Source organism: Ambystoma mexicanum, chromosome 8 (genome assembly GCF_040938575.1).
Source record: "Ambystoma mexicanum isolate Mex_15411 chromosome 8, UKY_AmexF1_1, whole genome shotgun sequence".
In the NCBI taxonomy this organism is placed as follows: Eukaryota; Metazoa; Chordata; class Amphibia; order Caudata; family Ambystomatidae; genus Ambystoma; species Ambystoma mexicanum.
The window spans coordinates 1,491,001,243-1,491,028,328 of NC_090929.1; the positions used below are offsets into that span (position 1 = coordinate 1,491,001,243).

The following is a 27,086-nucleotide window of genomic DNA, read 5'->3' on the forward strand; positions in this document are numbered from 1 at the left end:
ACTTCTCAATTAGTTACACAACACATCAACATGCGTGCTTAAGCCAGTGCCACGTGACCAAAACAACACAACACTCCACACTCAAGCGGTCTGGGAATGGCAAGGGGAATAGGGCTCGCCAAATTCACCACTGATCATCCTGGGGATGGCTGACAAACAAAGCCGTAGTCCTTACCTGGAATGTTCAGGGCTTAAACACACCAAGGAAGCGCAGGTCAGTGGAGCACAGATTGGGGCAATTGTTAGGAGACATAGTTCTCCTAGAAGAAACCCACTTACTGCAGGCAGATGAACACAGTCCGATTTAACAGGTATAAAAAAAGCATACTTCGCCTGGTCTGGGGAGAAAAAACAGGGAGTAGCAATCCTGTTGAGCGATAGGGTCCCCCTAACAAAGATCACGGTGAGGAAAGACCCTGGGAGTCAATTCCTCTCATTAAAAGGAACTATTTGTGGAGCAACCCATCACCATTGTCACAGTTTATGGCCCTAACTCTGCCCAGAGCAAGTTTGTTTCTGACCTGATTCCGAGTATCTTAGCATTTGAGATGGGATATCTTATTATGGGCGGAGATTTTAACCTAGTACCAGATCCCCAGGTTGATAAAACCCTGCCCCCCACTAACTCAGACTTTGCGCAAGCGTGATCTCTGGCAAAGCTCCTTAGGGAATCTGAAAAGGTCGATGCATGGAGACTGGCCAATGGGGTATCGAGGGATTACACCCATTACTCCTGTGCAATAGAGGATATTTAATAATAGACCTCGTACTAGTCTCAAGGGCCCTGTACCCTTGCCTAAATAAAATAGACATACACACCTGTATGATCTCGAACCATGCCCCGGTGTCTGAAAATCTCAGCATTACAAGACAAAAGCATCCTCCTCAGAGGCATTGGAAACTGAATGACTCCATATTGTTAGACGACTGCATTAGAAGGGAGATTGGTGAAACGATAACCAACTACTTCAGGGAAAACACGACTGATGATTCACCTACAAATATCATATGGGGATGCCATGAAAGCAGTAGTTAGAGGGTTCCTAATCAGCGCAGGGACGGAACAGAGATGGTCTCGAATATTGCAGCGGCCAAACTCGAGGACAAGGTAAAGTCCTGGGAGGCAGAGCTGAAATCCCATAGTTCTAGGAAAACCGAAAGGGCCCTAAAGAAAGCCAAAATTGCATTGGAACAGCATTGGGCTGATCGTACAGCCAAACCGCTAGCCTTCACAAAACAGTTTTACTATAGCAAAGAGAGTACTGGCCCACAAACTAAAAAAGGTACATAGCAAGAACAATAGCCTGAGGTTGGTAGGGGCTGAGGGCAAGGCCCAATATACAGAGGCAGATAAAATCGAGGAACTGGTGAGATACCATAAAGCAATAATGAATGGACAGCCCACACCTCTTGCCTGCCTGCCTGCCTGGGTACCTACAACCTACCCAACCTCAATGCAAAGTCCAACTGGCGACCCTAGAATAGCCTATCACAGCGGGAGAAACCGTCAAAGCCATCAAATCCCTTAAGAACACTGCACCGGGCCCGGACGGGTTATCCGCAAAATTCTATAAAAGCTATGCAAGTATATTGGCACTGCACCTGTCAGCCCTATTGAACTCCTTCCTGGTCACTGGGTCGGTTACAAAATCAATGGCAGAGTCGCTCACAGTACTACTCCATAAGCCAGGGAAAGACCCTAAGCAGGCAGCAACGATGGGAAAATTTTTGCAAAGGTTCTGGCGTGTAGGCTGAGGGCAACTCTCCCGGACGTGATAGATCGGGACGAAACGGGATTCATACCAGGGAGGGGGGGACTCATAACATTAGGAGCACAATAGACCTCATCGAAAGTGCCCATCGGAGGGTTGTTGGCATAGCGGTCATATCATTAGACGCACACAAAGCCTTTGACCAGGTGGATTGGGGGTATATCCGGAGTGTGCTGGAGCACTTTGGCTTTGGCCCCAACTTCACAAGATGGGTAATTGCCAACTACCAGAATCCCACCACGCAGCTATGGGTCAATGGTATCAGATCGGAAGCGATATGCATAACTAGGGGAACTTGGCAGGGGTGCCCCTTCTCGCCTCCGATTTTCGCTTTATCCATGGAGCCCTTTGCGGCTAGAATCAGACAAAATCCGAGGATAAAGGGGCTCACCGTGGGAGGCCACGAATACAAAAAACCCCCCCAAAAAATAAATAAAATAATCGCTCCATATGCAGACGACGTCCTTGTGACGGCAACGGACCTGGCCACTTCGCTTGGGCCTCTTTGGGCGGAAATTGAGAATTTCGGGGTGGCCTCACGGGTTCAGGGTTAACAGAGAAATACTCAGGACTAGCAATTAATCTCTCCAAGCAGCAAAGAGCGAGCCTCAGTCCCCTGATGCCAATCCCCTGGGCCAAAGAATCAATCGGCTACTTCGGGGTACAGATCACCGAAGATCCATCACGCCTGTATCTAAGCAACTTCCCGCAGTTACTTAGCGAATTCTGTCGAGATCTAAAACGCTGAAAGAACCAGGAAATGGCCTGGTTTCGTCAAATTACAGCTATAAAAATGTACCTAATCCCCAGGTGGATGTATCATTGCACAGCGCTCCCGGTCCACATCCCAAGTAATGACCTGGTCTCCCTGCAGAGGAAAATACAAGAATTTGTCTGGGGGGGCCAGGAGGGGAGCCACGAAAAGCAAGGAGAGTTATGGTTCACGGGAGGGCTCGAGGGTGGGGGAGGAGGGGAGGACCCGACGTGACCAGGTACGCCCACGCAGCGCAACTATCCCATGCATATACATGGGCCCAAACAGAGGATCAACTGCTGTGGAAACAGCTGGAGGAGGCCATGTGTCCGATTCCCCTGCTGTACCTCCCACACCTACCGAACAAAAAAGCTCAGGCAAACGGGGGCCCCCTGGCGGCTACTAGCACAACCGCCCGCAGCTGGAAAGCCGCAGCATGGAAATGGGGCATCCGAGGTACATTAGGCCCACTCACGTCCATTTGGAACAATCATGATTTTCACCAGGGAACCCACCACTTGGCTTCGTTCGATGGAAGGAAGGGGGATTACTGAAAGTTATGGATTTTCTAGAGGGCGGTTCTCCCATAGCGTTCGAGAGATGTAAAGAAAGGTTTGGGGTGGGGGAACGGGAAAGGTTCCATTACGCCCAGCTCCGGCACTGGTTGTCGCACAAGGGGGTTAGGGAGAAAGGTACTAGAGGCTTAACAGCGTTGGAACGAACCCTATCATCCCCAAGAGGAAGAATCTCAGCGCTCTACTGCTTCCTGGACAGAACAGATTTCACAAAAAAAGAAAGATATATTCTTGAATGGGAGAAAGACCTGGGACGGAGGAGGGGGGCTCCCGCTCTCAGGTCTTATCCCTCGCCTATGTACGCACCTCCAACTGGCAGCGAAAATTGCAATGGCACGACTTTGGAAAAAGGCAGACGGCCCCTCGGTCACACTATGGTGGTCCAAATGCTGGGAGATCGCTGTTGCGGAAAAGGCCACATCAATTTGCCCAGGACTCCTGAACAATGTCCTAAATGTATGGGCACCATTTATGGACTATGCAGAAAAGTTTCCAGCTCTCACTAGAAGACCTCCTCGAACGAGATGGCTCCAAGGTGGGGCGAACTATTAAATCAAAGAGCAGAGGAGGAGGGCTTAGGGTACACTGGGTATCCTAAGGCGGGGAAAATACGCATAGATACGGACAAACTGGTGCATTGTCATTTCTGTCGGACTGGCACTAGCCTGTGGCTAAACATGTATTGATATATCATTGAATACTGCATTGTTGATGTTGTGTACTCGCGCTAAAAATCCAATAACATTTTTTTTTTAAAAAAAAATTAAAAAAGGAAAAGGGCATTTAGGCACATGCACAGCCATTGTGCTGAGCTAAAGTGTCCACCCTAGCAAATCCATGGACTGGTGATTGGAGCAGAAAGCAGGTGAGGGAAAGTCCTAGCGGTGGTGTGGCCACAGTCTTGCATGTTGATTTTTGTTGATTAGGTGCTGCTGCGTGTCATGCTCCTGCCATGGTATGACCCCTTCTAAGGGACAACATCCAAAACAATTGGGGAAAAGGAAAACCGAAAGTAGTTGTAATTGTGGACACAGGAATCATGAAGGCTTACATTGGCATTACTGGCATATATTTTGGGTGCTGGGATCATGGAAATATATAGGAAAATGCTTGTGCATACTGTTCGGTGACCTGGCATCTGCTGCATATTTTCATGTGTTGCACTAGAGAATCAATTGGAAATTGAATTTTTTTTTCATCTAAAAGGCATGCTGTAAAATTACCATTTCACCCATTTTAATGATTTTTCAGGGGGTAAGAACCCTTTGAAGCCCCATTACTTTTTTCGGCTCCCTCGCTATGCTCAGTTTCTAGGTCTAGATGATAACCCTTAAAGAAACAATGCTGTCTAGTGACAATTTGGGATTATGGGCAGTATTAGCCCCACCCAGTCCCCCATCAAGTACATTAACTCAGGGCAAGCCTCTATATATTGGGTCGCTTTTCGTGTTTGGACCAGGGTTAGGCCCAGCAGGCAACTCAGAGCACTGGAAGATGCTCAGTCCTGGTGAACAACAATCAGGAATAAATCACAGGGGCAAAGTTTCTTTGGAGACGAAAAGACCACTGCCCCACTGGAGGATGCAGTTGGAAAAGCTCTTCCAAGCATATGAAGTAGGACTGAGGTGGCATGAAGGGAAGCTCGTCACACGAAGTGCAGAGACCCCAAGGGTTGTCTTGACTAGAGTCTAAACCAGAGTCTAAAGGCTGAGCATTGGGTGGGGCATATGCGTGTGATGTGAAAAGAAATCTTCCATTTGTATTAAGCATGAGGCGCAGCTTCCTTGCAAAGCTCCTGTTCTGATTCTGCAGAGATAAGGGTTAGTGGGTGGGGCCTGGTGCATGCGCCAAAGAGGTTTCATGCAGGGGCTAAGTAATGCTTTTTCCATCATAATGCTGCGGTACAACATGCTGTAGTATAGTCACATGAGTTTGGAGAAAAGGGTATGCCCATACTACCCCAATTAACAGAACCCTGACCATACATTTCCAATTTTAATGAATGGCTGAATAAAAAAAGTTGAATGCGCGTTTGGTGTGCATTCGGCATGGTAAAAATGACCAAAGCACATAATACCGAACAGGGGTGTCCCCCGCTCCTCTATGTCGGTTTTATGAGCTGCTAGGGTCGCGGGGGGTGTCCCCTGCATACATCGAATGCGCAGCAGGGGACAAACAACCAACCAAAATCCCAACAGCTCGAGTTACAAAATGCAATCAAGTGGGCTTTGCAATTTTGTAACTCAGGTTTTTGGGATACGGTTTTTCAACGTAGATCCAATTAAGAAAACTAGCAAAAAGCTCCAGTTCCTCGTGCCTGTCCATACTTCATAATACATAATACATACGTACATAAACAGGATTACAGTTGCATCCTGCAGAATAATTTGACTTAACATTTCACTGTTGCATTACGAACACTGAAAGATTTTGCTCAATATTTACCCAATCCATGTTGAATATAATCTCTCTTGAGGAGCAGATATCTGAAATAAATTGCAATACATATGTTAACATTTATGAATGAGGGAGTTCCTTGATAGACAAACTTACAATTCTGAGCCAAATTGTAGTGGTAAAACAATGCGGCTTACTTGCGGATTCTCCATTATCCATCTGGTACACAATTCTACTCCCATATCAATATGAACAGCCCCATAAAAAACACACACTCACTCAACCCCCATTCCTATGAGTTACAATTACAGAGTGAAATCAACATTAGTATATGAACATTTATTTAAAGTTACACATTTGTTTGTTGACCTCATATCAGATTCTTCTACCTAGGGAGAGCCGAGGCCTAAATCCACTTCAGCTTGATTAATACAGCCAACAAAAATCATTGGTGCAATTGTCCCTTCCTCCCCCACATGGTAATACCTTACCAGTCAGTACTCTGGTTCTAGATTCTTCCAAGTTGTGTGATGGGATGAAAGCTTAAGGGTTTCAACTAAAATCAAGAGGGACAGCTTGATATAATAATGTCAGGCTGACGGTCGAACAAGTACAGGTGCATGCATGGGCGTACTCTAAAAAGACCTAATTTACATGTCCAATTCCCTGCTCTGCTTCCAGAGCTTTAGTCCCCTGTTGTCTTGTCAAACTCAAAGACAAGACATATAGCCCTAGCAGACCTTTTGGATCTCCTGTCTTCTCTCCTCTCTGGTCCTGGCACTCCTTGCATGTGGGGGGCGGGGGGGAGGTCTTCCAATGCCCCTCCATGTAGCACGCATCTACCAATAAGAAAATATGATTCCCCACTGCCTTCGCTCATGCCTTCAATACAAGAAGTACTTTGCTCTCTTGCCAGGGTACTACCATGATTTACCAGCAATAATGTCTTACTCCTTGCCAGCATGCTCAGGCTGAAGTTATTCTCAGCCACCATGGGGATAGGGATTGTTCCCTTACGCACAAGACCTCAGCAGGCTCAGGCTGTAGCCCAATGCGAAATAAAAGAGGCTCCGTTTCCTCAGTCGGCAATACTGCTTTCATCCAGACTGAGGAAACAGAGTATCTTTTAAACTGCCTGGGCCATGTGGCGACATCTTGACTGACTGGGGTAGCTACACTTGGAGTGAGTCTTTGCAGTGCAGAACCTGGGGTTCGGGGTGGAGATTTAAAAAAGGGTGAGTACGTTTTTTTGATTCTATATCATGTGCTTATGGAGTTTTCTTTTTTTAATCAGCAGAATGCATTGCTGCCTCCCTAGTTTGATGCCTTCTTTGCAGCTGAATAGGTGAAACCCATGTCCTCTGAAACCATGGCTGGCTGCTGGACTGCTAAACCCAACAACTTTGCTGTAGTTCTAGAGTCTTTAAAATCTCTCGAGCGACTCATCAGCGTTCAGCACAAAAGAACAAATGATGCTGAAAAGCATGCCCAGCAGCTTTGTTTGGACCTCCAGTACAAACCATGAAGGGGGGATAGCCAAGGTAGAAGCCATATACTTCAAGTTAACTGTGGTTGGCTAAATCACAAGGCCTTCTAGTGACTGGTACCTCGAAACGCAACGGCACAGGTTTATATTATTTTGGTATGTCCTTGGTCAACAGCGCAAATAGAACAATGATTCTGCCATAAGATAGTATCCAGTCAGCAATGGCTGCAATGAACAGCAAAATCATTTCAGTTAGAGAGCCTTTGTCTATGATGTCCACGAGCTGATACCATTCTGACAACTTGGCCGACATCCAGCATCCCAAGGCCAAAAGCAGCTACCACTTTCTTAATGACCTATCTGTATTGTGCATTGTATAGCAATGCATGCAGCATCTCAACATCTGGCAAGGAGTCAAGGCCATTAGTGTTGTTAAGGCCTGATGCCAAATTCATTATGTCGGACACCTCATCCAGAATGTCAGGCACAGGAAGAGGATTTGCCTTGCTCCCACAAGGGGCTAAAACCAAAAAAGGACAGCGCCGACTTCCTCGTTGAAGGCATGGATTGAATTATTATTAATTTATTTTTTTAAATCAGGTTCTAGATTCTGGGACGTTAGCACCAGACGATTGGCTAAGCAAAGCAGTCAAAGTCCCAGTGGATACAGGGTTAGTAGGAGTTCAGAGCAGAGCGCATGCAGCTCATCTGCTGATTGTTCTGTGAGGGGTCAGAAATGCGTGGCGGACAAGTAGAGTTTACTCACAAGTAGCCATTTTATTAACCAATAAGGGTGAGACAAATGCCTATCTTTCCCTAGCCTAACAAATCTTTCCCTACCTATCAAACTAAAGTTAAAGGAAAATGATCTAATGTGCGAAGATTTCGGTCCCTTACACGCATACATACAACAAAATAATACAGCGGTTGCCTGGCTGTTAAGACTTCACATTCACATAGAGAAATTATAAACATAGATCCTTGTAACCAGGGTTGAATGCCATTCCCCTGGACCAATTCAGGATGTTTCAGACCAAATTTTGAAATCAAGAACGTTCTTTCAATGCCCAAGTTCCACTTGAAATGAAGCACAAAGTTCTGTTCATTCCATAGGACATTTACTTGGCAGTATGACTGCCTTTGGTTTAAGTAAGCCTTCTCACTCTTCAACTGCTGTTAGACAAACCAAAAAGACTTTGTTTTAATATATTAAGTCAGTATGCAATATAATTATCTTCTCAACCATCTTTCATTACATCTAATTTCTTCTCCTTAAGCAACACAACTCTGTCAGAATGTTTTCACAACAGTTCATCAATACACATCAATGGATATACCACTGTTTTTCACCACATTGTAGTACTTAACTTTCTTCTTCCTGGTCAACTCACCTGCCAGAACGAATCACTAATGTCCCTGTCCTGGTATACTCGCCTGCCAGGAGAAAAACTCCTACCACTAACAGTACTTTGCAGTGAGGTTTGCTTCAGACTTTCCACACTTATCTTCAAATGGGAAAGGAAAAATGAACAACTGCTTCTTAGATGATTCTTTGCCTTTCTGCAACCACAAGAGGGTTACACCTTCTATAAAGTACCCTTTGACAATGTCTCTTACACTGATCCGTTTGCATCAGGCAATGCAGATTATATCCACCCCGCCTTGATGATTTCTACAAGGAGGGATTCTATTCTGCCACCACAGGGTTTCTTCACTTGCCTTTCTTTGGCTTAGGCAATGCGTATTACAATCTTTTACAAATGCTGCTTCATTCTGTGAATCACATTCACCTGCTTGGATTATTACTCCCTTTTGGCTTTGGCAATGGTGGTCACAACACTCTGCTTAAATACTGCCCCTTTTGGCTTTTACAATGGTGGTTACAATACTTCTTTTCACTCAGGCTGAATATTGTTCTCCTTTGGCTTTCATAATGGAGTTTACAATATTCCTTTTCACACTCTCAAAACAATAGTTGTTCCCAAATTGCCTCAATTTATTAGTTGGGTATTCAAAACATTTCTTCTGAGCCAGCCATCCGTTACGGAGCGCCCTGGGATCACCTAACCAAGGCCAACTCATCAGTCTTTCCACACGCCTCCGTAGGATTCGCTGCACCAGTATCTTCTTTTGTCTGGGAAACATAGGCATCTGACAGCTCTGGTAAGGCGTCCGTAGCGCACGCCTCCTGCAGTTAGAGCAGCCTCTGCTCCAATCGCTCTCTGGTGAACGCCACACAACGGAGTAGCACACAGGACTAGGAGAGCTTCTCTCCCCCACGGAACAGTTCATTTCTGTACCGCTTCCCGCTGCATGCTCTCTGCATCCCACAGGGCTCCAGACTTCTGCTACAGCTTCGATACAGCACCACGCCTCAAAAACAGCAGCAGCTCCGTCTCGTACTGCTTCATCAGACTTCTGCTGCTGCCACGGCTTCTCTCTCCTACTGCTACTACTTCTAATGGCCTGGACCTGAAGGGGCTTTAAAAACTTAAAAGGTCCTGCTCAAGTGTGGGCCATTAGAACCACTAGACTGTGCACTACAGTTCTGCTCCTCTTCCTAGTCTCAGTATCTAGAGCATTATGGGACTTTAAGTCCCAAACTTTCTGTTGAATTCTAGAATCATTCAATTTACTCTGTTTCAAGGATTTCAAAGATGTATATTATGGGGAGGTTTCCAAAGGAATTAATGGTTGTTTCTAACTTTCACAATTCAAATATACTGTAGAATTATGAAAATTCCCTGATCTCTACATATTTCAGTTTCCTGTTTATCATAGGGTTTTTCACACTTTACGTCTTGAAGAAATTTGGGAGAGGAAGCTTAACTATGATAGCAAGCTACCAGATATCTAAGCATGTGGGAATCTTGACCCTCAGAGGAGGATAAATACTGTGTTTCTCCTGACCGACTCCTCACATTCCCTTGATGGCCTTCTCCTTCCATATGATCCACCCGGCTAATATCACTGTCAGTGTAAGGATGATGTACTGGCTGCCTACCACTGGCCACATGGGAGGAGACTTTAGGCTGGGACTCTGAGGATTCCGCAGGATTCATCCCAGTCCCTACCGGCCAACACAGGTGCAGCAGACAGATGTTGAGGCCACAGATGTACCAGCCAAAGCTTTAGAAAATATAGCCACCATTTGTTCTCTTAACTCCTCCCGGCCCTCTCTAGATGCATTTTTTTTTAGGAAACTAGGACATACCCCTTTTTTGGACTTATTATTTTATTATAGTTATTATGGTATTTATTGAGCCCACTGACCTAGCTTTGAGAAGCAACAGATCACTTTACAGAGGTGTACAACGTTATAGACGCATAAAAGAGCGCTTCTCAGTGGTAACAACAGAACAGATAAACAGCAGGGTTTGGGGTGGTAGGATACAGAGGGGACAGAGGAGAGGTACAGCTGTACCGGGTGGCGGGGAAGAGAGGGGGCGGGTGTCGTCTAGCGAGTCAGGTGCGCGAGGGGCCGACGTGTTGGCCTAGGTGTTGAGGAGGAGAGACTCCTAGAGTTCTTTTCTGAATTGTATGAGCGTGGACGCAAGTCTAATGTTGACAGGGAGGAGGTTCCATAGTCTTGGGACGTAGGCAGAGAAGGTTTGTTTTCTGGTCCTTTCCTTTTTGCAGCAGTGGATTACAAGTCTGCACATGTTCTGGCTTCTGGTGGTGTGCTGTCCGCCAGAGATGCAGAGTTTCTCTGCAAGGTAGCTGGGTGACTTGAGAGTGACTGCCTTGTAGATGATGCAGCAAGATTTGAAGGTGATTCGTGCATGTAATGGGAGCCAGTGAAGGTCAATGAGGGCCGGGTGATGTGGCTGTATCTGCGCAGACCCTTGATGAGGCGCGCAGCCGAATGTTTGACACTTCACAGGGGCACACGGGAGGATGACAGGAAGCTGTTGAGGCGTGCATTGCCCTCAATCAGTTGGGATAGGTCCAGTGCTTGAACAGTGGATGTAAAGCTGTCCGCAGGGAGGAAGGGCTTAACTTATTTCGCAGAAGGGAGAGTGGATACCAAGCTGTCTGAGTTTTCCTAGCTATGTGTGTCTTAAAGGAGAGCTGTTTGTCGATGTGGAACCCAAGGGATTTGGTGCAGGAGGTGAGCTTGGGTGTGAAGCCCTCAGATTTCATGGTTGTTAGCAAGGTCTGCATGCCTGGGTGTTCAGTGAGGAGTAGGCATTCGGTCTTGGAGGGGTTGAGTTTCGAGTATGCATTGGACATCCAAGACTAGATCAGCGAGAGGCAGGTTTTGAGCCTATGGATGTCTTTGATGGAGTTGATCCTGAGGTATAGCTGTGTGTCAGTGTATTGGTGGATGTGGATGGTGTCTGAGGCTAGGAAGGCTACCAGCAGCTCCATGTTTTGACTGAAGATCGCTGGGGAGAGGATGGAACCCTGTGGGACTCCACAGGTGACGGGTAGCATTGGAGATCTAGGAGTCCACCTAAACAAACTGCTTGCGGTTGGCGAGGTAGGACTTTGACAAGCGTAGGACAAGGTTGCTTATCCCCATGCGCCGATGTAAGGTGTCCATAAGCGCTTGCACTAGGTTGTCAAAAGCAGCTGAGAGGTCAATTAGAACCAGGAGGTAAGGGTGGCCGTCTTCAAAGATGTTGAGGGCATTGTCGACCAGCAGTAGAGCAGTCTCGTCCCTCCTCAATTTAGATCTGCTCCTCTTCTTTTTATAGGAGGAGGAAGTGGTGAAGCTCGATAAGGGCTTTCTTGAGTCTCCTGCTTTCCTGCGTCTCCTGCTTTCCCTCTCCTGTTCCCTCCTAAGTTTGTTCCTCTGTCTCGACCTCCGAAGACTTTGGAAAAAAAGAGTGCGAGGGTGGGATAGCCTAGCACCAACTTTGCGGCCCGTTTCCTAAGCGATCTGGGCGTTCAATTGGCAGGAACCACTCTGATCTACGTCATAGTCCACCCCAGATACCACAGACTTGTGCGTCTTGTTGAGGGAAATGTTGCAAGTATAATCTTGACAGCGTTTGAACTTCGAATCAGGTATAATAGTGCAAGCAAAAAATGTATTCAAGACATTACTGATTAACAGTGTGGAGGGCAGGTGGAAAAATAGAAACTAAGCTAATGTTGAATCATGTGGGCTAATTATGCAGTGTGCGAAGCCATGTCTGGAGTCGAGGAAAGTTGAGTGTCAAAGATGATGGTCGCTAAGCTACACCAAATCATCTGGCAAAGTTCACCGAGAACAGGTGGCACGGAAGGATATCTCTCTAGAAGAGGAATCTGTGGGAGGATGCAATCAATTAAAAAAGCCATATAGCAATATATGTTCACCTTCTTCTAGAGTATACCAAAGGGAAGAAGACGAAACCAAATTGTCCAACACTACATGCAAGCAATGTGGGTTGGACAAATAAAATCACAGACATATAATTCCTAGTATTAATGGTGGACTGGGTCTGCTGCAGCACTAGTGCTACTTTGCACATATGTGCAAGGGAGCATTCACCAACAGAATGAGGAGAATCCAGGTAGAGTAGGAGGAATACCTGCCGGCAGTCACAAATAGCAAGGAAAAAGGACCATGTGAAATATTAAGCATGGATAGCATGGAAAACATTATGCTCAACTCTAGGGTACCCTACACAATCATATTGGGGAACATTTTTGTCACCACTTTCAAGGTGTACACCAAAATAGCCCCACCGACACATGATGCAAAAAGTGGCCCTCACACAGGTACTGTGAGAGGGCCAGTATCAGAAAAGGAGGTCAGCTGTCGTGGAATAGGGGGTGGGAGAACAGGCTGCATCAAAACGCAACTCCATTCTGGAGTGGAATGCCCAATACTGTCAGTATCTAAAGCAGCAGAGGAAAAGGGTCTGAGTCTTAACAAAAAATATCCACATATTTTCATCCAATAAATTGAGTTGCTGATGCCGAGAGGCTTCTGACTCTTGATTGTTCTCTGGAGAGGGTGCTGGGTGATAATTCACAAAATAAGACTTGCTCCCATATGGTTGGGAGGGGGTGGGTGGGTGGGTAGGAGGGGACGACTGGAAGAACTTAATAGACTGTGCCGCAGTCACAATTTAGCTTTGAATGGCACAATAGCAACAGTCTGGAAACCCAATAACAAAATTAGTATGTTCATACATAGAGCTCCGATGTCAACACCTCCTTTACGGTAGCCCTACAGATACTGTCCAGTGTAAATCAAATGCTACCTTCAATGCAAACACAAGTGCTTTCATTACCCTCAACCTCTCCTCGACACATCACAAGACGGAGCTGTGTGATGACTCCTGCCACGTTTTGTTTCTAACATTTCCAGCGACTGATACAGCAGTTTTATGTTTGTATGCTGAGTGCCAATTTGAGACACTAACATGGCGGTCACATAAGTAAACAGCTCTACACACCACCAAGACATTTTTGCCGGTTGAACGTTGAAGGGGTACATCGTCTCCCGATGGTGTGCATCGTATGCAAGGCAGATCCATTTCATCATGTCACTCTGACCTGCTTCAGCTCCATAAAGAGGTCAAGGTGCTGCTACAAAAAAGGGGAAAAAGAACCACTTGAATTGGATCCCTGAAGTCGGAGCTCCTTAAGATGGGAGTGGAGGACAAATCTAAAAATAAAATACAAAGGCGGACAGAATGAAGGAAAGTCCATGGGAGAACCCAAACCTACATCAAGGGGAAGTAAAGAATGTCCGGCTAGAGGGGAATTGTGACACCATTGTAACGCTTTTCTTTGCAAGACATGCGTTGGGGTTAATGTCTTACACATCTGACCTTTGGTCCTGAGGAAGGCGTTTTCTGTCAAAGTCTTCACGCCGAAACGTATTTGACCACACCTGGTTGACCTTTTTCGGCCCCCAGAGGTGGCATCTGTGACTGCATCTGCTAGGCCAGACCTTATACGTAGACCCGAGCAGTATTGTAAGAAGTGAGACCCGAGCAGTATTGTAAGAAGTGATTGGCAAGTGTGAATACATTAACCAAATTGACACCAGTCACTTGTTCTCAAACCCTACAAGGAACAATAATTGGACATTTTTCCCTCCTTGGCACTCTTCACATAGAGTTGAGGATTTCCACAATTGAAATAGGATGGAAACTAAGTAACCTTAGAATACTTCTTTTACATAGAAGAAGAATGTATTTTTTGTGACACTCAGCGTCTTTACTGAAAGGAAAGTTTCTTCTTTTTTGTTTAATTTTTTCTTATTTGTTTTTTCAAAATGTATAGCTTCTTTTTTGCTATTGATGCATGTTCTTTTGATTATTATCGTTTTGTATGGTGTATGATTTATTGAGATATCGTTGATCTGATTGTCATATGTTTCGAGCCTGATACACAAAAAAAGAGAGAAAAAAGTGTCTAATAGTTTGTGAAATGGCACAGAGGCTCATGTGTAAAAGATTGTCTTATGTTCTTTATTAAATAATGAAAAACATCCTTGATGTATATGGTGAGATTTCATATCTAGTTAAGTGACAAAATCAAAGTAAATGATTGTTGACAACATCAGTTGCACTATTACACATATGTATGATGGCAGTGTGTACAAATAGAGAATATTAGGACACCACCTGAAATTAAGGAATAGCATACCCAGTCAGTAGTGATCCTCTTGTGACAGATTTTTGTGCAAAAACTCCAATTTTTTGTTTGGTCAGAGAGAAAGAGGTGGGTATAGGTAATACATATACCATATCACCAGTTTATAACCTGTGGGGACATATTTTGTTGGTTTTTGCTGAGTGCCAATTTGAGACACTAACATGGCGGTCACATAAGTAAACAGCTCTACACACCACCAAGACATTGGAATCCTGGCAAAACTCTTAATCTGGCTCCAGTGAGGCATCACTGCACATATTTGCGGGTGACCTGCTGGTGGCTCCGGGGGTGCCAGACAGTGCTGTGGATGTGCTCCGGGTGCTGCGCAATAGAGGCCTGTACCTGCAACCTCAGTTCAGCTCCTGAGCAGCTCGGGAGAGCAGTCTTTTGGAAATGTAGGACGCTTTTCAGAGACTTATCCCCAATTACTCAGCCATGGTGTAAAGCGTGTGTGTAAATGAGCTAAAAAACATGGCACCGGTGTGTAGCCATTTTGGATATTCACTTCCAAACCACAATGAAAGTATGTTTCTGTGGGCTCAGTTAGCAGGCATGAATTGTGCATGGCTGCGATATTCCATTTTGCAGATGAGCTCACTGTGGAGGATAGCTGGTGTATGGTTTGATCAAGGATGAGACAAAAAGGGAGTCAGAGTTGTGCAGGTGCAGTGATAAGCGGTGCTGGGAACGAGCGCGCAGGAGACAAAATTGATTTTTCTGCTCTGTGCTCGCCATGCTTGATGTCTGCCATCCCGCCGGGGACGGCTGGCAATCTAGGAGGGGCGGGGATTTTTCCCCCCCATAAGAGAAAAGGTACCCTGGTGGTAGATAGAGAATTGGAAACCCGGGTGATGAAGTCTCGCTGAGAGGACACTCCGCTCCAGACCCCGTTAGCACGTGTGATCTCTCTGCCTACCTAGGTAGTGTGGCCGAGATGAATCTTTCAGAGAGAGCGAGAGAGAGCGAGAGCGAGAGACCGACCGACCGTCCACTTATTTTTACTCCAAGAGTTATTCGTATGCTTATATCTTGTATGACTAAAAGGGCCTGTAAAGAGCAGATTATATTCCAATTATTGGTCTAAGTGTGTGTTATTGCCTCCTGAGTCCAAGAACATTTAGTCTGTGCAATAAGGTAAGTGGTTCTAGGGTCATTACACATGACAGAAAAGCAAAACACCTGGAAAAAATGGATAGGCAGGGGGTGGGGCTGGCGGTCCGCCCCCTCCTCCTGCAGGGCAGGGCCCACTCACAGAGCTGTTGCCGTTAGGCGCAGCAGCCAGCTGGGATGGATTGGCAACCTGGATGTGCCCTGGCGCTGCAGGCAGACCATTCATATTGAGAGCTGCTTCACATGGACCTCTGCTTGGATCGAAGTGCGATTCTGGAGATTACCACCTACAATATTGCTAGCATGTCTGTTGGTAGTTGTCCGGGCTCCAGTAGACATTTAACTGGGTGAAGGAGCGATGCATCCATTATCCAGTTGGCGCCTTGTGCTGCAGTGCAAAATTGATCATCATCCCACTATGGTCCGAAGTGGTGGCAAGATCCAGAGTAATATAGATGCTTTCACAAAGACACTGGTGAAGACTTCGACACCTGCTCAACAGAGGCAGCCTCAGCCCCAAATACGGAGCAGCTTCTTCGCACCATGCAGCAGGGGATTGGCTCTTAATAAAAGGCTGGATGATAATGGCTGTAGTATAAGTGCCCTCAAGCCGAAGCTGGAGAAGAAAAGTACACACATAACAAGAGATGAATCAAGAATTGCACATGCTGAACACTGAGTTGAAGAGCTACCCACCACAGTTTTAACTTTGAGTAAAGACCTGAAGGCTGTCCGGGCCAAACGTGAAGACGGGCTACAGGCACAATAATGTCTGCATTGTTGGTGTGCCAGGCAGGGCAGCATGGAGTACTTAGTTGAGGAATTTCTTCAGAAGGTAATGGGTTCGCCTGCGTTATCACACCGTTTTACAGTGGAGCGAGCACATTGGTCAATGATGCCCAAGCCTAAACCTGGCACCCCAGCCAGGCCCATTATTGCATGTATCCTGAATTATAGAGAGATATCTGCACTTGAAATATGCCAGAGAGAAACGGGAGCTACAATATGGTTCTAGCAGAAATGTTCTACACCCAGATTTCTCCCTCCTGATCCAGAATGACCAAGACACTTTTTAGAGTGAAGAAACTACTCTGTGACCGTCAAATTAAGGCAGGAATGGGATTGCAATAATGAGCTGGCACATTAGCGGGTTAAACAACCCTGTCAAAGCATGCAAGCTTCTATTCTTTATTGTGAGGCAGAACATTTGTATTTTACTATTGCAAGAAGCACCGGCTACTAAAAGATTGCACGAGTCATTTGTCAGCAATTGGGCTACCCATATATTCTATATGGATTACGCTTCTCAAGCACGAGATGTCCTGACATTAATGCTTAATGCTTTACCGTTTCGATGCATGACCCCATGGAAATTATGTTATTGTTCATGGAGTGGTGAATGCGGCTGTACTTCGGCCTGGTAAATGTATATGGTCCCAATATTGACCCTGATTTTTTTCACCACTTATTTCACCTCTCAGGACAATCTTGGGGTGGTGACCTCAATACAAATTTAGATGTGCGACCAGAATGATGAAGCTCAACTAGACGATGCCTAAATGCAGCACAGGTTATTGTAGAGGGTATGGCCGATACAATCTGGGTGGATGTGTGGAGGTGAAAGCATCCTGATGAAAAAAGATTCTTGTATTCTTCCTTGGTTCATTGCATGTCCTGGAATCAACTACTGCATCATGTGAGCAGAACTGATGGGCCACCTAAAGGGATGTCACATTCTTCCACATACATTCTCTGATCACTCCAACTCCTTTTAGATATGGAACTACGTAATTGGACAACTAAAGCTACTCCCTGGCAGTGTAAACCTCTTGTATCTTTTTACTAATCTGAATTCTTTCTCCACTATAGGGTCACTATGGTCCGCCTTCAAGGCTTACAATAGAGGAATAGCCATGAGCACTGAATACTGGGTCCTATATAATAGGTTGATGATTTGGGATCAGCACATGCACAGATGTCAGTCTTAGCATACATTAAGCTAGAGCTAGATATGGTTTGTAAACTGGATGACAGACAATTTTCAGTACCAACCATGGCTAGACAATATAGGGAGGCTAATTGACATAATGGACCTGGCAGTCCACTGGCACAGTTGATGCAAAATTAACTAGTGGGTGAGGGTATATTGACAGTCCAGAACGACCCAGGAGAACCCTGCCATGAGGGGCATTTCACTAATATTATAAACTACTAGACGCTTGTCGCCCTGGAAGGTATGGTGCAGAGAATTGCGAGTTCTAAAACTGCTTACCGACTTTGAAACTTTCAGTTGGGGCTGCGTCACAGCTGGATGTGCCAATCTCATTAGATGAAATGAAGGAAGCCATAGATACACATACCAATAGCGAAGCTCCAGGTACAAAAGGACTGTGCTCAGAGTTGAACAAAAATATTTAAGCAGGAATTGTGAGGGGTCGGAGTAAGGAGCCGGACACAGCGTTTGTTCAAAAATGCTTTTATTTAAATAATAAAAGGGGTTGGAAAAATGCCTCACTAGCCCTAACTCTATCAGGGGTTTCCCTGCCTCACCAAAACTAACTAGCGAGACTGTCCTTGTCAGAAAGTCAAAATTAACGTTCAGAGCCGTGTGTCCAAAACCTACTCTGGCCCTCACACTTTAAACGCTTCAGAATCTACTACCTGGGAAAATAAAATGTACTTGAATGCTTTCTAGCAGCCTTCCTCCACTTGGATTACCATGTTTGAATCAGCAAGCTCAGCAACTCAAAACATCCAAAACCAAAGTTACAAGAAGGTTCTCTCCCTTGTGGATTCACCCACGATTTGGAAAGTGACTTTCTTCCCCGTGAAGTGTATTTTAACATGCCATGGGGACAATCCTCTTAGCTGGTTTTTCCTTTTGTGAGAATGTACTTAAAAATCTTTTGTCTGACCTTTGGCAGACTTGGTTTGTTCTAGGACCTAGTGTTGCAATATTATGCTAAAATACTGGGACGAGGAAGAGTAGAGGTTGATTACGTGTTTGCCAATGTCTTGTATGCCTCTCCTTTTGTTTCGTGGAAAGCCTGCTTTGGGTTCCTTATTGGCCTTCCCAAATCCCTAATTATTTATTCAAAGTGTTGTGAGGGATAAATTGTTATGTGATCCCCTTGGTTAACTCCTTTGTGAATTGAAAGTCAACTCCCCCCGTCTTTGCCAACGGTACCTGCTATCCCGATGGAACTCTGCTCCTTGGAGCTCGCTGTATAGGCTTATCTCCTTTTGGTCTCTCCTTCAGAATGGCACTGCCAGTACCATCCAGTAGCAGCCCATTCTCATGAGCTCTGTGTGTCTTTCTGCAGTGAGATTGCTGACTCCAACTGATAAGCTGCGGTCAGTTTTGCACATCCGCTTTGGGATACAGTTCTCGTGGTGCTCCCTGCTGCGAATGTATTCTTCCAAAACCACTTTTCCACACTGTGATGTCTCCACTTGCACTGTGCATGCACACAGTCCTTGCAGGGCTGCAGACGGCTCCCGTTCCAAAAACATAAGCAGCGTTTTCCCAGATTCGGTCAATGCTTTGGCCAGCTTTGAACGAGTTTACGGCTTAAAAGGCGTTTGCAGTCAGCCCCGTATCAAGTCTTGCTTCACAGAAAGGGCTCCCATCTCATTCTTTCAATAGTTTCTCCTTCTTCAGCCACCACTGCTATTATTTCCACCACTTCCACGACTACCTCTACTTCGACCCTTGGGTCCACTGCTGCCACTACCACTACTACTGCTACTACAACAATCAGTGTTGTGAATTTTATTTCCACCCTTCTTGTGCAACCACTAGACCACTGCCAGCAGTTCTGAGCCTCCTTCAGTGACTTCTTCGTCCCAGTACTCCTCCTTCCTGGTCCTGATATTTCTTTATGGGGATACGGACAATACAAAGGGATGACATCTTTCGGTTCACCACAGAATGTAGCCCTCATCTGCTGCAGTTTTGGGAGAAATTCTTGAGGCCCACAAGCCTGCCAACAATAATAATCAGGGACGCAGTAATTATACTTATGCTAAAACTAGGTACAGCCACAGATAATCATAGCTCCTATCGTCCCCCGTCACTCCTGAATGTCGATGCTTAAATACTTACCTGTAGCCTCGTAACTGGATTACTGCCAGTTATGCCACATCTGATACTCTTGGACCAGTCTGGATTCTGCCATTGGCCGCTCTACATCATTAAACCTTGAGAGACTCTTCAATAAAATGTTTCAAATTAACCTAAATGTACCAGAGGTTGCTGCTTAGTTAGATGCAGAGAAGGCTTTGGATTACATAGATTGGCAATTCCTCTTCGATGTACTAGAACACTACGCTTTTGGTCCTTCTATGATCTCCTGCATACGACTACTGTACTCTCAACCAATGGCCAAAGTCAGAGTGACTAAAAGCTTTTCACAATTGTTCCCACTGTGTAGCAGAAATAGGAAGGGATGACTCCTTTCGCCTTTTCTCTTTCCTCCTATTGCTGAGCTGTTGGCGTATCGCCTGCGACACCAACTTGTACGAAAGGGAATTAGGATAAAAGATATCCCCGAGATTGCCTCGCTATATGCAGATATGTTGATTTTTATAATGGAACCAGAGATGAACATATGCGTGATAATGTTGGACGTGATGAAATTCAGTACATACTCGGGATTGGTCATCAACTGGTCAAGTCTGAAGTCTTTTCTCGTGTTGACAAAACATGTTTGGGGATGAACTAAAACTTAAATGGTCTCCCCAATCGATATCCTATCTGGGGATCTCGGTCTTCAGGTATCATGGGCAACTGTATAAAAATAACATGGGCACATACATACAAGCTTTCCAGAGTAAATTCTTGAGATGGGCTTGGTTTGACTGGCATAATTGCATTGCTATAAATACTTGTATTACCAAAACTGCTGTATTTCGTCCTCAATGTTCCTACGGTGTTGGCTAGAAGCATCTTCAAAATCCTGAACACACTGGCCACTCGTTCCCTCTGGGATCCCAGAGGGACACAAATGAAAATGTAGAATATGACCAGACCTTATTCTAGGGTAGACCTGCAGGTCCCGGCTATGAGCTTTGTTACTTAGTGGCCAAAGTTATTTTCATCCCCTATTGGGCTGCAAACATGATCTCTTAGCCACATGTGAGAATTGAAAGGAGAGCAGCGAGCACCCATGATACTTTGAGCCGCTTCACTTACCAAGGTATATAAAGACTTTTGCCCATATGACCCACTGGCTGCCACGCTTAAAGCCTGGAGCACAATCCTAATTCGGCTATGGGTTGAACATCTTTGCAGTCGTAAGGCGTCTATATGGGGCATGTTAGATGTCACACCAATGTTAAATGCAGGGATAATTTGGGCGATAGGAATGAAGTAGGACAATTTCACTGTTGGAAGCCACTGGGAAAATCTATGCCAACATGTTCCTCAATCGCCTTACTTATTGGTTGAAGGAAAGGAGGATAAATTGACCATCGCCAAGCAGGCTTTCAGCATTGGGCTGTGTAAGACAAATCAGTGCTTTAGACAGCAACAATATGTGTTACTAAGAAAGTCATTCAATGGGGTCCAGAGAATGAGATTGTGAGAAAGATTGATCTAGGTTGGTGTCCCCTTCGATTGGTGAAAGCATTGATGCGTTATACAACAACGAGGCAGTGCATACAGTGAAGTCTTTATGGAGATACATCATCATATTTCCTGATACAAAAAGGAGTGTGCCAAGACTGCCTCCTGCTACCAACGCTCTTGTTTATTATCTTCCTCATCAAGGATATTATGCAAATACCTACTTGATGCACCTATATTGGGAACAATAAACTTCCAATTCTCCTTTTTGCAGATGATGCTATTCTTATTTCCTTGACGCTAGCTGGCAGAGAAAAACACTGTAGTGTGTTTTATTGTTTCTGTATAGAAAATGGGTTTGAGATTAACCAGGCTAAAACCAACGCCATGGTCTTCCACACAGCGAGGGCCCTGGTCCCTAAATTAGCATTGTCCATTGAAGGCAAACCACTGGAGCAAGTTTCTATGTATGATTATTTGGGCATTAAATGTGAGTTAAGTGTACTTGGGCTAAACAAATTGTTAAAGCCGAACATACTCTTGGGAGAACTAGCAATGTGATTAATAATTATGCAAAACTGCATGATAATGTGGCTTTGAGTACACCACTTGATTGCACACACAAGCAAAGCAAAATCTGCCACACTATTTGGCTCGGAGCTCTAGGGATAATCTAAGGCCAATAAACGTACAACTATATGATATATTATAGTTTATTTATATAGCGCCTATACACAATGTGTTTCAAAGCGCTTCAAGGCAAGGGAGGGAACAAGGGAAAATACAATGACATTCTTACAGGCCATGAACAGTATGGATGTGAAATTAACCATCGTACTCGGCCTGATGACATTTCAGTGCAAGAGCTAAGACATAGAGAAGGAAGGGAGGTGGAGAGTGGGAAGGAAATGGAAACAGACAGGCGACTACCGTACTAGGCCTGACGACATTTCTGGTAGAGCTGGAGAAAAACAAAAGGTGAGGGGAGAGCGGTGCAGAAAGGGAGGGGAGGAACAAAACAAGCGACTATCGTACTAGGCCTGACGAAATTTCAGATAGTGCTGGGGCGGCTGGGGAGTGGGGGGGGGGGGAGGGGAGACGAGGTTGCCATCATACTAGGTCCAGGGACAATTTTGATAGAGTAAGTGCATAGAAGGAAGTAAGGGGAGGAGATAGGTAAAGGGAGAAAGGGTGAGGAGGAGAGAACAGAGAGTAAGCAGTCAAAAATAGTGGAGAAGTAAGAGGCGAGAGCAAATACAATTGCAGACGTCAGTAGTAATACATAATGTTGCAATCCAGGATACAAGTCCAGCATGAGAGTTGAGAAAGGGTGATACACAGTGAATCAATGAAGTCCATAAAAGTAAGGAACTCTTTGTTAAGAAAGCTTTTAAACTTGCCAAAGCGGACACCCAACATGCCTCTCAAATTGGAGATAAATTGGCATGGTATTCTGTTTGACCTACAGCTAAATCCGGTGTTATTTTAGGCACGGATTTGGTGATCATCATTGTTAGTTAAATTCAAGGAAGCATTAAGTGAAGTACAATCGCAAGATGGGGGTGACTCAATTACGTGGCTCAGACACGTAACATCAATACTCACATAGTTGAATCGCAGTGTCATGAAAAGTAAGAATGTCTAACCAGGGAGTGTCAACACTTGTTTTTTTGCTCGTTTTTATTGTTCTTGAGCTGCAATATGCACGGTCCTTATATATCAGATGTAGGTTGGGTATTTTAATGCTGGGCTGTGTGAAAAAAGTCTGAAACCCAACATATAACGATTGTTGTATCCACTGTGTCAATGTTGTATAAAGGTTCCAGCACGTCTTGTTCATTTGTCCTTTGTACAAAGAACTGAGAAATGCATATTTGAAACCAATTTTTAAGGGAATGTGGTGTTAGAACCCTCAAAGATGCCATGCACTTGTGTAAATCAACTTCTGTTAAGATATTTTAGCTGCAGCTATTTTTATTCAGAGCATGGGAAATGTTTGCTTATACATTTTACGATTGTATCATAAGTGGTTATTTTAATGATAAGCATCTATGTTCTGTGTAAATATTTTACATGTACTTTATAATCCATGTGTATGAATTGTGCCAAGTGTTGATTTATATTATGCTGAATGTTTTTATAGCCATTTTTTTTTTTGCTTTTATGACCTTGTGTTGCAATAAAGCTAATAATGAGTAGGATTAGTAGGCTTGGATTGACACACTTGGGTGACCTCTTTTTAAACAGCTGCTTTAAAATCACCTGCAGATTTCATTCGAAACTGGGGTCTAATGTACAACAATACTTGCGGGTAAGAATACCACTTGGCGCTAAATGGCTTTCTTTTCCCAATTAACCTAATTCTCTTAACTGTATAGAATTCAGGTTTACATCATTGCCTTCTCGCTGCTTCATATCTGTATTTTATAACCCAATTCAATCCGAGATGGTGGGAGCTGGTGCAGTTGCTAGCAATATGTGGGCAAAGAGCATGGTTTGGAGATGGACTATGATACCTGAAGAGGAGAGTACAGTCATTAAGACAGTCCTATTTAACTCCAAATTCAGAGTAATTCAATTAAAATATATTGAACAAATTATACAACAAACCTAAGCTGCTAAAACTACTCCACAATATGCAGATGGGTATTGCCCTAGGTGCAAATCCACAGAACTACGGCACCTGCACATGTTTTTCCATGTCCCATTCTTGCAAAATATTGGGGGGAGATGTATGTGGGAATTGGCTTTAAGGATTGATATGTTTGTGCCAGTTTACCCTGTGTGGAGTCTACTAGGTAGTTATGGCAATATTCCAGTATCAAAACTAACATTTCTGAATATAGCCTTTCTTTTGGCAAAGAGAGCGATCGTGTTACTTTTTGAAACATTGCAATCCACCTGAATTGAAGCACTGGTTAAAAGACCTAGCATGGGTAAATAATAATGAAGATGTATTTGGCTTTCTCCTCCCGGTTATAAATCGTCAAATGAACTTCCGGGCATGTAACTGTAGATATTTAATAGCCCAGAATTCCCCATAGGGTATAGTGTTAGGCTATGCCTCAGGAGAAGGATTGGGATCAGCAATGCAATTTTTTTTTTACATCCTGTTTTGATCAAATGCACAGATTTGGGATTTCTGCCCGTTTATGACATTTTGTACGTAGGTAATATTATGGGATCTTTGTTTGACTGTGTATTTATAATGGAACAAGTAACTAAATTAAGATTTGAAAAAAAAAAAGGAAAAGAATGGGCTTACGGTCAAATTGGAAAAATATTTTGTGAGAGCAAACAAAGTGGTGTATATATGCAGTATGCAATTTGTGAAAGGAAGATAAAGTCCAAAAAAAATGTTGCAGACATTTTGCTTATTGTACAAAGTCCTGATGATAAAGACCAGCTGGAAATATTTTGTGGACTCAAATAGTACTCGGTTACAATGTCTTCATATATATAAAGCAAGTAGGCAGGAGTGCATAAAAGGTAGCTTCTTTATTTTAGTTAATTTCTTTTTTAACTTTGTTTATTGGTTTTGCAATTGACCACATAGCCATCTCGCATTCAAAATCAGTATTACATCAGATTGTACATCGTATACTATGTACAAGGAATAGAATCCACAGGGTTCAAGTCTCCTTGGTCTTGATGATTATATCACTAGGATGTTTGTGTCCCAATCTTGTTCAAGGAACCCTTCCAGACTAGACTAACAATCCAGTCAGATTTGGCTTGAGCCACAGGGTTTACTGGTCATGTTCGCCAGACAGGTTGCAGTCCTTCAGTCCTTTTGGAAATAATCTAGAATTGATTATTGATTATTTTTTTTACTCAGTTGTTCGGCTATTTTTCCACAGCCCTCTTGTGATTGGTGCTAAAGTCTTGATTACTTCCCTGGTTCAATTTACTTTATTCACTTAGTTTAGTACACTATAGTACCTTAGAAATAAGTTTTAACTGTGTTAAAGATTAAAGTTTTAGTGCTCCTAGCGAAGCACACCTAGGCGAATGTGTATATATTAGTAGGAAATATTGTTATGTTACTTACCTGTGGTTTTTAATTAATAAGCTCTCGAAGGCCTAAATAAATAACTTTGTATACATTCTCGTTCACTTGTGTTAATAAGAGTGCCCTTTGTGTGCTTGCCTGAACCCTTCACTGCTCTCACACCCTCCTAAGTCTAAGTATTGCTGTTCAGTCAGCCTATAGTTCAGCTAGACATTTTATTTTCATTTATTTGTTTGCATTTTTAAAACCCTCACACAGCCCGGGGGCATCGAGGCACTGTTACAGGAGTATGTCTTAGTTGCGTATTTATAACGCGCTTAATACCCAGAGGTTTCTAAGCGCGGACCCGGGGATCGAACCTGTGTTGCTTCGTGTCTTGCTTACAAGGCGAGCACGTGCCCGCTGAGCTATCCTCCAGGGACATTAGTGTTTGTCCCTGTTCATTAGAATAAGGTGGTCTCTCAGAACCTGTCCACAGGGCGGATTCTGAAAATCCATCTCAACTTTATTAGTTATACATGTCAGTTGAAATTCAAATAAGTGCTATGTGTTTAAATCGTGTGACAGGCTAGCGGCCTGTCAGTGTTCCCTGAACTGAAACGCCAAACCCAAATATGTTTGTAGGGGTTTTTATTAACCCTTTATTACAAACTAAACAGAATGTGTCAGAATGGTGGTGTCTTCAAGTGTTAGGCTGCAATATGAGGGAATGGCCATTCTCTTCAAAGAGTGTGTCAGCAGAACAAGGTTTGACTCCTACTCCAAAGGGCCGGAAGGGGTAGTCTGTCAAAGAAATGTTCAGTCTCAAAGATCCAGAAGCGAATCAAAACAATCGAAGCCAGGTGCAAAACAACGGATTACAAAAGGTCACATAAAATAGTTCCCTTAAGGAGGATGTCATTGCACCTCCCAGTGTCAGACTGGTGCCCCGAGGCATAGACTTTCTCCAGACACACTGGGCTCAGGTTGCAAAATAAATTCTGGGTGGTCCTGCCTTCTACTATTTTATTTGGTACACGCCTTGTCGGACGCAATGAGTTCCTGCCACGCTGGGCCCAGGTTTGCAGCTTCCGGGAGAGTCTTGTGCACCCTGGTGGAATTCGACTGAGAAACATGACCCTACTTTCACCATTCAACCCTGCTCCTTTGAGCTCTCTATGGGTTCCTTTGCTGCCCTGTGTAACTTGGTCTGTCCCACACCATCCCCCGTTATAGTCGTGCTGTCTCATTTCTCCACCTGCCTTTGTAGTCTTCCCCTGGACCAATGTAGTTACCTAGCCGCTACCTTAATTTGCTCTCTGACTACTCTACGTATGAGCTATTTTATTAGTGTGTCAGTATGCCGTTCGAATCTAGCTGCTACTTTAAACGTGTTTGCTAGTCACTCAGGGCCACTACCCCTGCACTGAACTGCTGCCTACCGAACCTTAGTGCCAAACCTGCCCAGTATAGATGTGCCAACGCCCATGTATTGAATTGCTGCCAGTCAGACCTTAATAGTAAAATCGAATCTAGGTGTGCTTATGCCCATGTACTGAATTGCGGCCTGTCAAACTTTAGTGATCTAATTTAATCTAGGTGTGCTACTGCCCTGCATTCGAACTGCTGCCTCCTTAGACCGAGGTGTTATACGACTGCATGCCAACCACTAACAATTACCCTGCATTAATCCTATCCTGCCCACGCATACAATGTATCTCCACATGCTCTATACTGTGACACTAAGACTACTGCTCTATACTGTGAATATCCATTACCCGGCCATGCCACTCAATCTACCTGCACACGAGTCCCCACCTAACTTGCACA

At 44.4% G+C, this 27,086-nt stretch overlaps 1 protein-coding gene across 1 annotated transcript in view; it reads right to left on the reverse strand.

Annotated features, from left to right (window-relative positions):
* ACTR1A (actin related protein 1A) overlaps positions 1–27,086 on the reverse strand; it is a 569,768-nt gene that overhangs the window by 73,036 nt on the left and 469,646 nt on the right. Inside the window, exon 10 of the mRNA XM_069611673.1 lies at positions 5,547–5,587. Within this exon, the coding sequence (XP_069467774.1) occupies positions 5,547–5,587 (41 nt within the window). The remainder of the gene's footprint in view (positions 1–5,546; positions 5,588–27,086) is intronic.